At 55.7% G+C, this 15,566-nt stretch overlaps 1 protein-coding gene and 1 long non-coding RNA gene across 2 annotated transcripts; both read left to right on the top strand.

Moving 5' to 3' along the window:
- The first annotated feature begins 1,287 nt into the window (after positions 1–1,287).
- On the top strand, positions 1,288–5,277 carry LOC149122100 (uncharacterized). The gene is made up of 3 exons (XR_016221367.1): positions 1,288–1,446; positions 3,812–4,661; positions 5,055–5,277. It is a non-coding gene; the product is annotated as an uncharacterized LOC149122100 (long non-coding RNA).
- Positions 5,278–5,591: 314 nt separating this feature from the next.
- LOC149122099 (uncharacterized) lies at positions 5,592–8,758 on the top strand. Its single transcript, XM_089313755.1, has 3 exons — positions 5,592–5,826; positions 6,201–6,353; positions 7,886–8,758. Exons 1-3 carry the CDS (start codon positions 5,694–5,696, stop codon positions 8,536–8,538), a joined length of 939 nt encoding a protein of 312 aa, XP_089169881.1. The 5' UTR covers positions 5,592–5,693; the 3' UTR covers positions 8,539–8,758.
- Positions 8,759–15,566: the final 6,808 nt, after the last annotated feature.

Here is a 15,566-nt window from a genome sequence, read left to right as displayed (position 1 = left end):
CTCACCAGAGCCTCCTCTCTCCTGTAGTTTCAGCACAGAATTTATAAGGGGATCCCTGCCCAGGTGCGCGGGAAGGTGTGGGCCGTGATGCTGGAGGTGGACAAGAAGAAGGCCCAGAATCTGGGCAAATACGCGGTACGGCTCTGCACTCAGCCCAAGGGGGCTCAAGCTGCTCGGGTCTGGTTAGGAGCCTTAGTCTCCGTGGAGGACTGTCCCTCACTTTGCCCTCGGGAGCCTCCTCCCCATCCTGCCTTCCTCTCTCTAGATCCTAGTCAGTGCCTCCTCCACGTCTCCTCAGACTCAGCTGGGACTGGACATGTGTGTTTTGTGCCAGAGGCTTTAACCTGCTCTCTGCTGAACTCACCTGGGCAGCTTGGCATAAGGCCAGAAGAGAGGAATTGCTGTGCCCATGATGGGTGGGGGTCTCCCAGTATGAGATCACAATGGTGTGAGGTCGGGAGCCCCACAGGCTCTGTGCTAACAGGGCCTGCCCTTCGCTGGCCCTGCCTTCACATGCAATTGCACCCCTGGCATTGCCCTTGCCTGGAGTGGCTGGTCCGATGGTCAGACAGCTCTCAATGCTTCCGGGAAAGGAGGGAGCAAGGACTGGTGTGAGCAGAGGGCTGGCAACTGCAGCTGACTCTCGTGTCCCCGGCTGCCATCAGGGAGCAGGGCCCAGCTGTGTGGCCCACCCTGCCTCCCCCAAGTCTGCAGTTTGGGGCTACCCTGGGAGCTGGGCCTGGAGACAGTCATTGCCCAGACTCAGCTCCAAGCCAAGGGTGGCTTCCAACGTCTAGATGGAGATGGGCCCCTCCTGCAGGGGGCAGCATGGAGCAGTGGTCAGGCTCTGGCTGACTCCTGGAGGGCAGGGCCTGAGATGCCAGCGAGGAGGATCAGAAGCCTGGCTGGGGTCAGACCGCGTCTATGCTGAGAGCTGAGGGCAGGCAGGGGTAGTGCACAGGGACCTTTCAGAGCCCCTGTCTGATACTGACCATCGGGGTCCCAGTGGCCCCCTCAGCAGGGATGCTGGCAAGGGGGTGACATGGATGCTGAGGCAAGTAGGGAGCCCATGACCCCCCCTCAACGTGGGACCCAGAAGGGAATGAGCTCCCTGCAGGGAACTCTCCCTGTCAGCCAGAAGAGCTGACGTGGACGTGAGGTCCTTGTGTGGCAATGGGGCTTTTGCTAGTCCTGAGGCTGGCCCCTCCCCCTTGTCCTCCCCATCCTGCCTTCCTCTCCCTAGATCCTAGTCAGTGCCTCCTCCACGTCTCCTCAGACTCAGCTGGGACTGGACATGTGTGTTTTGTGCTAGAGGCTTTAACCTGCTCTCTGCTGAAGATGAAAAGAGCAGACCAGACTGGGCGCCAGACACTTCCATCACATTGACTCCGCCATCACATGGGCTTTCAGAAACCACCTGATGTTCCAGGAATGTTACGGAATGAAGTGAGGCCTCTGGGCTGGGGAGGACCCGGGGGTGGGAGGAGCAAGGGTCCTGGGGCACATGGGGTCCCTAGGGAAGACTTGGGTGCAAACCTGAAACAGTTCACTTAGCACAGAAAACAAAATTGCCTTTTATATATTATATAAACTTTTTTATATTATATAAACTTTCCCAAAGACACTGTGGAGAGAATGAAATGAAAAGAAACACAAGGGGAGACAATATTAGCAATCTACCTTATTAAGGTATTATTTCCAGAATATTCAAGGAGCCCTTCAACTCAGTAAGAAGGAAGCAGTGGGCAGCCTCCTAGTACCCCAGGGACACAGGCTCAGGAGGGCCCCTTCATGATGGCACACACAATTCTACTCAACGCATGAACACATGCTTAGCACCTAAACCACAACGGGGCACCAGTGCACAGCTGTGAGAATGGGGGAACTAAAACCACCGAGGACACCAGGTGCTGGGCAGAACGTGAGGCGAGCGCCACTCTGGTTCATTGCAGGAACAGAGCACAGTGGCCCAGGCCCCTGGCAGCACCCAGGGCCATTTCTCACAATGAGAGACACACACCTTCCACACAAACCCCCAGCACACACGCACATGTACACAAGCACCAGAACAGCTGAGTGCATAAAACCCTCACGCAAGATTCAGGGTTATGTTCACAGTCACTGGACGCAGGACTACCCTGCACGATGCTCAGTGGGGACACAGATAAGCAACCCGTGTCACAGCTGAATCCGAGAACAGGATTCAGTGAGAGGCAGGACGAGACTCGGCCCTGGGCACACCTGGATGCATCTCAGGTGCATTCTGCTAAGAGAGGAAGCATCCCTCAAAGGCTACACATACTGCGATCCACTCACAGGACGTCTGAGAAAGGCCGAACCCTGGGACACACAACAGGGCAGTGGTGGCCATGGGCTGGGGGAGGTGGGAAGTTTGGCCACAGAGGCTCATGGGGAACACATAGGCCACAGGAGCTGCTCCCTACCAGGCTGAACGTGTATGGGAGGCTGACTCTCCACAGCTTAGACCCACGGGACTGCACCTCCCACAGTGGGACGCTCACCTGTGCAACGAACACCCACCTGGGGAAATGAAACTGCACGTCACTGCACCCTGGGAGATGTTAGTGTCCCTGCAGGCAGTGCTCACCCACATGGTGGACAACACGCAGGTGCCCTGACGACATCACTGCTCATGAGCAGAGTGTCACAGGCCCTGCGTATGGCTGTCATGCTCTGTTAGGCAGAGCCACACTGAGAGCCTCAGCAGCACAGGACGCACAGCCTCTGTCCTCTCTCTTCCAGCCAATGCACCTTATTCCAAGTGCTCATGGCCTATTCTGTTTACAATCCCGTGAGTATTCTGGGATCATATCGCAGGTGCTATCCCGGCAGTCCTTGTAGGGCACCCTTGGTCACAGAGATCCCAGCCTGTGTTGAGGGGGCCTCTCTCATCCACAGCTCTGGGACAGAGGTGTAGAGGCCAGGCTCTGGGCCTCCTTGGACCCAACCTCAAGTTCTGTGAGGAGAAAGGCAGCCTTCTCCTGGGCTGGCCTCCAGACCCCAGGAGCTTGGCTGAGTTGGGACACCCCTCCCAGGACTAGCATTCCACACAGTGGGGTGTGGGGCGAAGGCAGGACAGATCAGGTGTATGACTTTGCTCATCAAAGTTGAGTCTGGGTCCCACTGATGCCATTACACCCACCAGACATGTGGTTGGACCCAAGGCCTGAATCCCACTCCACACAGCACCACTGCCACAACCACCCACTCAGACCTTTCCCATGCATGGAGCAGGTGCAGGGCTCCATGGGTGACCCAGCAAGGCCTGGACATCCCCATCCCCTGACCTGCCACTGGCCAACCCTGCCTGGTGCCCTGGTTCCCAGGGGGCCTGGCACGCAGGAAGCCCAGGCCTGTACCCATGACAGAGGCACACCTCCTATTTTGGTCCTGGTAGCACTTCCTGGCTTACTTCTTCCTCATGTGAGAAAGGGCCACCACGTCACCTGCAGAGCTCAGGGGTCCAGAAGCTTCCATGGGCATGGGTCTGGATTCCCACAGCAACCTGGCCCATCCTGACATCTTGTGGGTAACAGGTCCCCATACTTCAGGTCTCCCCGCTGTGCTGCCTAAGCTCAGGCCCTGCAGGATTCCCTCCAGGAACTTGGAGAACTTCGATGGGCTCCAATTCTTGGGCTGCTGACACCAAATGGCAGGATTCAGACACAGGGGCTCCCTCCCCAATCTTCCTAGACCCTTCAGTGGGTGACCTTGATCTCCCTGAGAGGTGGGTCATCCCAGGATATTATTCTTGCCAGGGGAGGTCTAAAGGTATTCTGGGATCTTGCAGGAGGTGGGCTACAGCCAGGGCCTGAGCCATGTGGTGGCGCTTCTGCTCATGTATATGCCCAAGGAGGACTCTTTCTGGGCCCTGGTCCAGCTCATGGAAAACAGTAAGCACACGATGCACGGTAGGTGGATGGCGTGTGAGGCCCAGTGCATGCAAGTCCATGCACAGCCCTCACTGGCTCCTGAATGTGCAGGACAGTGTCCCTGTTGGCGGGGGGGGGGTGCTCTCCCTAGAAGCCAGGGCTGGCAGAGGCCTCCCACACTGAGCCAGCCCCCTTCTTTCACCACCATCCAAAGGCCCAGCAGCTTGGCCATGGCCATCCTGGGTGTGGGAACCTTCAGAACAAGGGGTCCTGTCCTTGTCCAGTGACTCAGGTTGTTTCTGGCTCTTCTGCCTCACACTTCTCTACGCAGACTCTCAAGCAGAGAGCCACACCCAGGGAACTTACAGAAGGCAGCATCCCCTGTACGGTCACCCCTTCATCGCTCCTGAGTCTTGGAATGGTCAGGAGGCACCCAGTTTGACAGCATTCACCCCAGCAGTATCCAGGGGGCAGCCTGGCCTGGGCTGCACACAGTCACCCACCTGCACCCACCTCCCAAGGAGGTCCTCTGCCCTGGACACATTCATTCCCACCTGCCCCTGGTCGAGCCTCCCCTGATTCTCAGTGCTCAGAAAGACCCCACCCTGGCCTTGGGCTCTCCAGCCTTCCTAGGAGGAGGCTCTAACATGGGGATGTGGCTGATACTATGCGGGTTTCTACAAACCGAACACCCCAAAACTGGAGCGATTCCAGCACCACCTGAGAGATATCATGCATCGCGTGCTCCCCTCCCTGGAGAAACACCTGGTAAGTAAACATCTCCTTTCTCCCCTCGGGGGCTCTGTGCTCAGGGAGGGGAGGACAGAGAGGGGTCCTGACTGCTTCCTGGGCCAGGGGAGGCTACGTCCTCACCAAGGCTTTTCTTGGTTACTGGGGGCTACGGCAGCTTGGGTGCTGGTTTGATTTCCTGCACTTGGTCCCCCAGAGTTTGCGTAGATTGAAGGGAAATGCTGTCCCCAGGGCAGAGTGGACTGAGGGACCTGTGTCCCTTCAGGAATCTGCATGGCTGGGAGAGGGGATGCACCTGCTGCTGGGCTTCCTGCACCCAGGGGCTCTGCCACAGGGCACAGATTAGAGGGAGTCAGGCCTGGGCCCTGGGCCCTGGGCCCTGAGCCCTGAGCCCCCTCTGCCTCTTCTTAGGAGAAGGAGGGTGTGTACCTGGAGGACTACACCGTGCACTGGTGCATCCAGGGCTTCCTGGATGGGGTAAGTGCCCCGGGGACCCCTTGCCCAGGGAAGCTCCTGCCCAGTATCTGGCTCTCTTGTCCTGGTGGCCTATGACTCTGATCAGGGCTGAGCCCCCCCAGCCCCAGCAGACATAGGAGGGAGCCTGCTGTGCAGACCAGGCAGGCCCTGCCCTGCTAAAGGTGGTCCAAGCTGAGGCTGAGCCTCAGGGACATCAAGGAGGGGACAGGTCCCACCAGGACCCATCCTGAGAGCCTGGCAAAGGCCAGAGCCCTACAGTGAGAGGCAGAAGATCCATAGACCTTGGGTGGCACAGGCTGGTGTGCCTGGTATCTCCAGTGTGGCTTCCAAAGTGTGCAGACCCCCAGGGTCCAAGACAGGACATGGTCATCCTCTCTGGGTCTGGTTCCCTGAGTGGGCGGGGATGTGGCTGTGAGGAATGGCCTTACCTCCCAATGAAACCAGTCCCCCACCCTCACCTCCCCTCCCAGGAGCAGCTCTGGCCTTCTTGTGTGATGCAGCCTCCTGGAGTCTCCCTCTGTCCTAGGATAGTGACACTGCACACCCACCCCTGTGGGCCCTGCTGAGGCCCTGATGGGCAGGGTCCTCCAATGCCTCTGTCCCCCAGGTGCTGTTCCCCCAGCTCTGAGGATGTGGGACATCTATATCCTTGAGGGTGAGCACGTGCTCACCACCATGGCATACACGGCCCTCAAGATCCATCACAGTGAGTCCTCAGGGCCCACAGAGGCCCAGGTGCTGGGGACGGAGGAGCTGGGGGTCCCTCTGCCTGTGTCTCATGAGCAGGGCTTGAGGGAGGCATGAGGGGCTTTGCGAGTCCTGGGTTCTCTTCAGGAGGGCACTGAGAATCCCCTGTTGCATCCCCAATCCCAGGCCCCCACAGACCACAAGGAGAAGTGGCCAGGGTCCTTGCCCAGGAAATTGGCCCCTGAGCAGTCCCTCCAGTGCTTGGCTTGACACCCAAGGGTGTCCAAGGGTGTCTGCAGCCCATGTCTGGTGCTGGGACAGGGCTTGGAGCAGCCATGGTGGCTGCACCATCTCTAGGGCCCCTCCTAGCCTGACACCCGCCCCCATGTCTAGAGTGCCTGCTGAAGATGTCCAGGGACCACATCCATGGGTTTCTGCAGCTGACCCTGAAGCAGGCCTGGTCACTGAGTGAGGATGTGGTCATCAGGCAGCTGCGGGCCTCCATGCGTGAGCTGGGGAAGCTCCAGTGCCTCTTGCCTCCTGAAGGTGAGTCCAGCACACGGCCCCATCCCATGCTCCCTTGGGGGAGTCAGTAGTGGGAATGCCAGCCCTGGCAGCCCTGCCCAGGGCCTCACCTCTTCCTTGTCCTCCATGTCCTCCCCGGGCTCAGCAGTTCTGCTTTCAGAAGCTCTGACAGCATGGCCTGGTGGGGCGTCAGGCAGCTGCCCTGATTCCTCCTGTGGGGGACTGCTCTCCCCCAATGACTCTGGGGCTGGGATGTGGAGCTGTCCTAGGGCTCTGTGGCTCTGGCTCCTCAGCTGACCTCCACTCTGGAGTGGATTTGAGGCCCCGCCTTGAGCTACCCTGCCCAGGTCTGGAGCAGGTACCCTGGCTCAGTGTCCCCAGGAGCCTGGAGCACAGCTGGACTCCCACTCCAGCAAGATGAGAAGTGGCCCTGCCTGCCCAGGGTGCATCTCCCTGACTGACCCCACACAGGCTCCTGGCACAATGACCACAGCTGTCTGCACACAGGACCCTCCTAGGACAGGGGTGGGTGGGGCTCCCACCTGCATGTAGGCAGGGCTAGAGGAAGGTGGGGCTGTGGGAGACCCTGCACAGTGAAGGCCAAAGCCAGCCAGCACTGCATCCCCTTCAAACATCTGAGGATCCCTGGAAGGCCCAGGTGCCCTGAGCCCAGTTGTGGGGGCTGAGTCCACTCCTGTGAGCAGGGTGGGCACAGAGGCAGGCACTGCAGGCCCCCACAGCAGAACCCAAGTGCAGCTGAGTGTGGGCTCTGCAGTCCTAGCCTCGGGCCAACTGAAGTCAGCGGAACCTGGAGCAGCGCTGGCCTCTGGGCTCTGGTGGGGAGGGGTCCCCGTACTCGTCCCTGTTGCTGCTGCTGCCATCAAGGACCTGAGTGCCTGGGTTCCCATGAAGAGCAGAGATGGGTTTGTCCCAGCTCTAGAGGCTGGCAGTGGGGACCCAGGTGCAGGCTGTTGAGGCACTGGGGAGGCCCCACTGTGCTTCCAGGTTCTGCCTCCTCTGGGAGCTTGTGGGACAGAAGCGGTGCTGTCTCACCAGGAAAGGGACAGTGGCCCAGGGTCAGAGGACACAGGGCACCCCTGTCACCTCTTTAGAAACTGCATTCTTGTCCCCAAGGGCCTGAATCAGACCCCATGTCTGCCCCACAGCCCCAGCTCTCACCCCCATCATCTTAGGCTCAGTTCCTTTCCAGCCATTTAGGAGGGACTCAGATGCGGGTAACTCAGCCAATGCACTGATAGGGCACAGGAGGTCAGGTGGGGTAGGTGATGGGGTCCTGAGTTGGTGCCTCGATCCCCAGAGAGAGTGAGGTGGGGAGGGCAGGGCCATCCACCCTGTGGGCCTGTGCAGGAGGAGCCGGAGCTGTCCCAGGGCTCCCCTGGCCCAGGCTGCACACACCGCCCCTCTGGGGCCAGCAGCCTGGGAGAGTCCTCAGTGTCATGGGATGATGGGGACCCCAGGGTGAGGTCGAGGCAGGCACCCTGCAGGTCAGATGGGGGCTGTGGAGAAGCAAACCGCGTCTCTTCTTCTTCCAGCCAAGGCCATCAAACGGTGTGGCAGGCCCCTGGGGCAGGCACACGTCCCCCAGAAGCATGTTCCTGCCCCCAGTGCCATGAAGGCCAAGATCGCCATTCAGGACACAGTGGCTGTGTGGGAGCAGACCAGGGGTCCCGCTGCCCGTGCAGTGATGATCCATCCTCCAGAAAGCTTTGGCCTCTGCATCACCGTGAGGGAAGGCATCGAGGAGGAGGAGAGCTGCGAAGGCAGCCCAGAGCCCCTCGGCCTGGGCTCCCCTGTGTGGACCGCAGAGTCTCCACATGTGGCCAGCCCCACGGAGACTCCAGAGAGCTCATGGGGGAGGGGAGGGCTGTGCCAGTGTGCCAGTCTCCCTAACCTGAGCGGGCCAGGACAGAGGGAGGACGACTCTTCTGATGCTGGCAGCCGGGAGGGCCTGTGGATGTGGGCTCCTCCACAGGCCTTGGAGCCCCTGGAACCAGGGCCCATGCAGCCCGTCCCAGCCTGGGGGCCATGGCTGAAGACTCCCCACTACTGGCATGGCAGCCCCATGCACTCTGGACAGCCATGGGCTGGAGCCGGCCAGAGCCAGCCCTGGGCTGGGAGACCAGGCCCGTGTGCCCTCCCTGGCCCGAGGCCTCCTTACCTCCTACTCCATGGGGCACCTGGATGATGGGTGCCTCCTAGAAGAGAGGCTGAGCCCACCACGTGTCCTGCCCAGGCTGGGCAGCAGCCTTCCATGTGTCTTCATGGCATCCTATACACTTGATTGAGCCCCGACCCCCCAGGCTCTTCCTGGGGCCAGGATACCCCGTTACTGCAAGACAACAGCAGTGCTGGGAGCCACTGTACTAACCCCTGCCCCCTGCCCCTGCCACCCTCAGGTGGTGCTGACCCTGTATTAAATGGTTACAAGGAAACGTGTTTGCTCCAGTTTGTGACCCTGGTGTCCATCGGGGTCTGGGTCAGGGTGGGAGAGCAGCAGCTGTGAGTGCCCGTGACCTCTGGGACAGATCGGCACAATAGGAACAGTCGTAGTGGGAGGGCCTGAGTCACCTCTATGCTCTTGTAGACCTGGGCAGCCGTGTGCAGCATCCCTGGCTTGCCCCCACATGTCTCTCCCTTCTGTCCTGTATATTCTGGAACCCAGCTCCTCTTCACCCTGACACCGGGAGAGGGCCCCCAGCATGCTCGGCTGGGTCCTAGGGGGATGCCAGCAGGGCCTTTCTGTACTGCTGAGCCCTGGTGTCTGCACTGAGTTGCTGGGGGGAGGGCTGCCATGGGTGCTGTGGGCTGGCCCCGCTTGCCCCAGGCCCGGCCCTGGTCTAGTACAGCGACCTGTTTTGAGCCCATCCCCTCTGCCCCCACCTGTCCCAGCTCCCCACGGCCTCCTGTGCCACAGCTGTCTGCTGCTGCCTGCAGAGCTGGCTGCCTGGTGACTCCAGGTGCCCTCAGGGATGGGGACGGGGCCTTTCTCTGTGCTCTTCTGGGTCTGTAGGTCAGAGCCCTCGGGTCCCAGCCAGGCCCACCTGAGCCCGCATTCTGATGAGGGAGAGATGTGGCCTTTGCCCCCTAGAACGTGAGCCCTGGCCCCGGCCTCGGCTGTGCTGGATGGGAGTGTGCGTCTGTACCACACCCCGTTTGTGAGCACAAGGCAGAGGCTGCATCACAGAGACGTGGACTCGCTCTGTGTGTCTGGCCCCACCTGCTTCTCCTGTCACAGGTGCTCAGGGCAGGGGCCCAGCCTTCTTCCACGCTGTGTGGTGTCTCCCGAGGCCATGGCTGAGGCTATTGCTACTGTGTCTGGGAATCAGCCAGCCCTGGGAGGCACGGTCTGTCCCCAGTTCTTCAGGGGCTCACGCGTCAGAGCATCAAGAATACAAAAGGTGAAAGTCACAGTTAGTGAACGCGGCTCTGGGGTGAATATAGCAAATAGACAAAATGCAGAGTCCAAGAAAATATGGTTAAAACTCACCCTGCCCCCACCCAGACACAAAGCCACCTTCCACATCCTCTTGTCCATCTCACAAAGGCCAAGCAGGTCAGGTGAGAGTGAGAGGGCTGCAATCCCACCTGCAGGAGGCTTGCAGGGGACACAAGGTGTCCAGGTTTTGTCCAGCGTCCAGCATGGTGGGGGAGAGGAAAACCTAGAGAGAGACAGACCTGATTCCACAGCGCCTCTGCCACTGGACAGCTGAGCCATTGGCAAAGTCCCTCACCTTCCTAGCTTCCATTTGCTGTCCTGTGAAATGTCAGTGTCAGCAGCACCTGGACCAGGCATCCTAGAGACACACAGGCTGGTGTTGTGGCACAGCGGGTTAAGCCGCTGCCTGCGATGCCAGCTTCTGTGCTGGTCCGAGTGGCCGCTCTTCTGCTTCCAACCCAGCCCCCTGCGAATGCGCCTGGGAAGACATCAATGATGGCCAGAGTACTTGGGCCCCTGCCTCCCAAGTGGGAGACCTGGATGGAGCTCCAGGTTCCTAGCTTCAGCCGTTGTGGCCATTTGGGGAGTGAACCATGAAATGGAAGATTTCTCTCTGCCTCTCCCTCCCTCCCTCCCTCCCTCCCTCCCTCCCTCCCTCCCTCCCTCTGTCACTTTCAAATAAATAAAAATATTTTTAAAAATTAAATTTTAACAATGTTTATTATAGTGTTTGTCCTAATACATGATGCTATGTATCCAAAAAGCAAAGGATCCTTAAGGGAAAATAAAGTGGTAGAGGAAGAAGTGGAATTGTGCCCGGGGTCAGAAAGGGAAGTCTCGCAGAGCTGGGGAGGCCTGGGCAGGGCCTTAGGAAGCATGCTATTGTGTGTGCAGATGGTAGGAGGAGAGTGCTGGGGGGCTAGGGGTAAAACACCATCAGATGTCCACGTATCGCTCCTCTCCCCCATCATTAAGACCCCATAAGGGATAAGAAAATGGCAAAATCTGTGCTAGGAGATAGCCAGGGTCCCAGCTCCCAGATTCTGAGAGCACACAGTGACATGGAGCCACACCCAGGCTGGAGAGAGACCCTGTGCAGGTAGAACAGCACTCACTAAGGAGCTGCTCTAGACAGAGACTCCCCCAGCACTTCAAGGTCAAGGGGAGGGGCTCTCACAGTGTCTAGCAGCCCTGCTGCCACTGCTCTGTAGGTGCCCTGGTTCTGCCTGCTGTGTGCTCCTGGTTTTGGCCTGGCCCAGCTCTGGCCAACATGGCCATTTGGGATCTCTCTCTCTCTCTCTCTCTCTCTCTCTCTCTCTTTTTCTCTCTCTCTGTCTCTCTCTCTCTCCACCCCTCTATTTCAAATCATTTTTAAATACATAAAAATCAGCCTTACATTCCCAGGTAGTAGGTATGATTTTTGTCCCATTTTACAAACAAGCAGAGACAGATGAAACAACTTGCTCAAGGTCACAGCTGAGCAATGGCACTGGGATGGGGCCCGGATGGCTGCCACTTGAGCTGAGCGTTTGGTTTGCACGTTGGGGAGTTTGCTCTTGGAGGTGCACAGGAGAGAGGGACCCAGCTCTCACGGGGCTCCCATTGGCAAGGACTTTCATGTATTCATTCACGCGTCTATGCCTTACACAGCCTCATTATCTTGAAAACCACATCCTGCTGCCCGCCCTGCATGCGCAGTGCAGACTTCGGAGTGAATTCCAAGTGTGACCCTCTCGAAGGCTGACACCATCGATCAAGCAGCCGGGGTGTCACCAGATTTAAGCCTTTTGCGTGGTCTACATCAGTCCCTTTGGCTTCCCCAGGACTGAAGCCCCTCTCCCTGGACAAGAGCCCTGTGTCTTGGCCTCAGGGCTTCTTTGCTCCCTGGAGGGGACTAAGGGGTGGGTTCCCCTCCAGCTCTGACTGCCTCTCAGGGGATCTGGGCTGTTTCTTCCCCAAGGCTACTCCAGGTGTAACTGCAGGAGGTTCTTGTCTTTGCACAACAGAGTTGGGGGTAGGGGGTGTGAGGCAGTGTAGCAGCAAGCAGCCAGGCATGTTTCATGAATCGAATACACCTGCCAGGCCAGGCAGGCATCTGGGGAAGAACTGAGGGCCTGGTTTGCATTCAGACGGCAGTTTTCATAGAACATGGGTGTGGGCCCCTGTTTCTCCTCCCTGCTCCCTCTCCAGGATATTGCTGGGTGGAGGGCTTCCTGGGTGTAGAATTCCTAAAATTCCCCCCAGGATCTTCTCAGCAGGGCACTACTGGACCCGATAGCTCTCTGGGTATAGGGCGGGAAATGGTCCCCTAAGCCGAAACCCACCCAACAAAGCAGTGCTTTAGGTATGGACTTCCTGGACAGGCACAGAGGTTTCCATTTTCTTGAAAAATTCCCACTTTCTTCAGCCTCTCACACACATAGGCTAATGTCTATCTAGCTACCAACACAAGGTTGCTTGTATTTATTTATTTTTTAACCAGCATCAGAGCGACTTGGAGCCCCCATCCCATGCTGGCTGGGTTGATCCCAGCTGATGGCCTCAGAGCTGTAGCAGAGACAGCAGGCCCTGCCAGCCCCCACTCCCCCACACCTCCACACCTGAGGCTCTGAGCTCCACTCTAGCACTGCCCCCTGAGCCATGCCAGCTTGCACTTCCTGAGTAAAACAAATGGAGGCCCTTGTTTCAAGCCATCGCCCTGGGAAAGTTGGTTACATGAAACAGATGACCAGAACACAGGCAGCCATAAGTGCTAATGTTCCTGTGGGAGACCCCTTGCCCAGGCATCCAACAGAATGAGACTCCCATCCCTTCTCAAGGACCTTAATAAGTGACAACGGGAAGGCAACAACTTCAGCAGGGTCACTAATCTGTCCAGAAAGACAACCAATGCTATGGCCACACAGGCACTCACCTGAAGGGGGAAAAGCCATCAGCATTCCAGAGAGCATCCTGGAAGTCTGAGCCAACACACGAAGTGGGGTGGGGGGCAGAACTGGAAAAGAAAGAAGAGATTGAATTAACAGTATTCACAGGCTGTATGGTCGTGCACCTCAAAAACTTAAGGAAATAAAAACATTCTGGGGAAAAGACCAAGGGCACAGCTAGTTAAAAAAAAAAAAAAAGTAGAGCTTTGTGCCCTCCCCTCCTCACCAGAATTAGACTGGGACCTGTCACTGAATCTCACAAGTACCAGGCAATGCTGTCAGCCCAAGAGCTGGACTCACTACTCCTGAGACTAAACCTCGCTGTTTGGTCACACAGAGGGCTCAGCTGCAGTGCTCTGGGGCTGCACAGCCCAGATCCCAGCCCCACTCACAGTCCCATGGCCCTGGGTGTGTTATTTAAAGTCTCGTGCCTCAGTTCCCTCAAATGGAAGTGTTACTAACCACACCAAATGCACATGGTTATGAAAAGAAGTCAACAGTCGTTTCTAGAGGCCAGTGCTGTGTGGTATAGCAGGTAAAGCCACCAGCTGCAACATCAGCATCCCATATGGGCTCCGGTTCAAGTCCTGGCTGCTCCACTTCCCACCCAGCTCTCTGCTATGGCCTGGGAAAGCAGTGGAAGATGGCCCAAGTACTTTGGGTCCCTGCACCCGCATGGCAGACCTAGTAGAATCTCCTGGCTCCTGGCTTTGGATCAGCCCAGGTCCGGCTATTGGGGCCATTGGGGAGTGAACCAGCAGATGAAAGATTCTCTCTCCCTCTCTCTATGTAACTCTGCCTTTCAAATAAACAAATAAACTGTTGTTTCTATGTAAAGTTATCAAACCAGTGACTGCAGATCATATATGTAATTATTAGTCATTGATGTTAGTTGGGGTTCTCCAGGGAAACAACCCATAGAAGATACACCAGGGGACTTCAAACAGTTATTTTGGTGCAAAACATTTCAAAATCTATGAAGAGTTTTTTCATAATAGGCATTTTTCATGAGCTTTTTGAAGAGTCCTCCTATGCATAGATTTAAAATATTTTTGCACTACAATAAACATCATTTAATTCTGATTTCCACAAATTTTTTGAATAGCTTTGTATACAAAAGGAGAGATATTATGAAGAACTGGTTCCCAAGAAATGTGAGGCTACGAAGTCCCTCCATCTGCAGTCTGCACGCTGAAGTCACAGGAAAGCCAGCTGTTGTAACTGAATCTGAGTCCAAGGCTTGTGAACCAAGGCAGCCAGTGGTGTTAATTCCAGGTCCAGGGCAGGAGAAAGTGAGGTTAGATGTCCCAATTCGATGATGAGGCAGGAGACGGGGGTAAAGTCCTTTCTCAGCGTTTTGGTCTGTTTGGGCCATCAATGGGTTAGGAGACGCCACTCACCCTGGGGAGGGGTTCTACATCACTGAGCCCCCTGACTCACACAAACTCATCCAGAAACACTCTCATAACACACCTACACATTATGGTTTGTTTTATTTTATTTTAAGATTTATTTGTTTACTTGAAAGGCAGAGTTACACAGAGAGGAAGAGACAGAGAGACAGAGATCTTCCATTCACTGGTTCACTCCCCAAATGGCTGCACCATCCAGGCCTGGGCCAAGCTGAAGCCAGGAGCCAGGAGCTTCTTCCAGGTCACCCACATGGGTGGCAAGGCCCCAAGTACTTGGGCCATCTTCTGCCACTTTTCCAGGCCATCAGCAGGGAGCTGGATCAGGAGTAGCAGAAATGCACATTGGCACTCACATGGGATGTCGGTATAGCAGGCGGTGGCCTCATCCACTACACCACAATGCCAGCCCCTAGACATCATGTTTAGGGTACCCCATGTCCCAGTCACAGCTCCTCAGCACAGATGTTACTATTGGAACACACTCCCAGGCTGCAATCCCAGCATGGCTCAGGAAGAGGGTAGTTGTTTTCTTCTAATCACAAACACTTTGTAATCAAACTATATGTAAATATAACTATGTGTAGAAAAATGTATAGAAAAATTTCATAAAATGTTAAGCTTTCTGAATTAGGCATTTTTTTTCTTATTAAGGTTACCAAAAATATCCATTATGCTATAGGTATTAAAATTTAAAATATACATAATCTACATTTAAGCACTCCAATTCAATAAATCTAAATGTTTAAAAATTAGTTAATACAAAGTGATTGATTCCAGCATGGCTTATAATAATGAAAAATAACCTAAAATGACTATCGGTAGTAGACTGGTTAAATAAATGATAGTACATTAGAATGTGTTACAGACATTAAAAAAAATGTGACATAATTTTTGTGCTACTACATGGAAAGTGCTGTAATTTACATTGATATAAAAAGTTTCAAAGTGATGTACATAATATTCTACACTTTTGTAAAAATTAAAAATAGTGTGTATACATTACATATGTGTTCACGTGTGTGTTGTGGCTTACATGGATGTACAACACTCTGGAGTATACTCTAACAAATAGGCACATGTTCTCATGGCAGGGCACCCTGACCCAGCAGAAGGGCAGGAAGCAGTCTTAACCATCACCATATGTCATGCTGTTCATTTTGAATGTTGTGCCTTAAGCTGACAGTACCTACATAACAATAAGTATTTTGTAAAAGACATATGCAGGACCTAAATAATGAAAATCATAAAATTCAATCTCCCTGGTGAAAATCAAAGAAATGATGGTGCAGGTGTTGTGGCACAGCAGGTTAAACTGCCACTTGGATGCCCGCCTCCCACATCAGAATGCGTGGGATCAAGTCCCACCTCGGCTTCTGATCCAGTTTCTCACTAACGTGCACCCTTAGGAGGCAGCAGATGACTGTCTCAAGTACTTGAG

Source organism: Oryctolagus cuniculus, chromosome 15, assembly GCF_051225735.1.
Source record: "Oryctolagus cuniculus isolate XC-2025 breed Fujian yellow rabbit chromosome 15, ASM5122573v1, whole genome shotgun sequence".
In the NCBI taxonomy this organism is placed as follows: domain Eukaryota; kingdom Metazoa; phylum Chordata; class Mammalia; order Lagomorpha; family Leporidae; genus Oryctolagus; species Oryctolagus cuniculus.
Note: the sequence above shows the minus strand (reverse complement) of the source record. Positions and strands in the feature narration are given on the sequence as shown.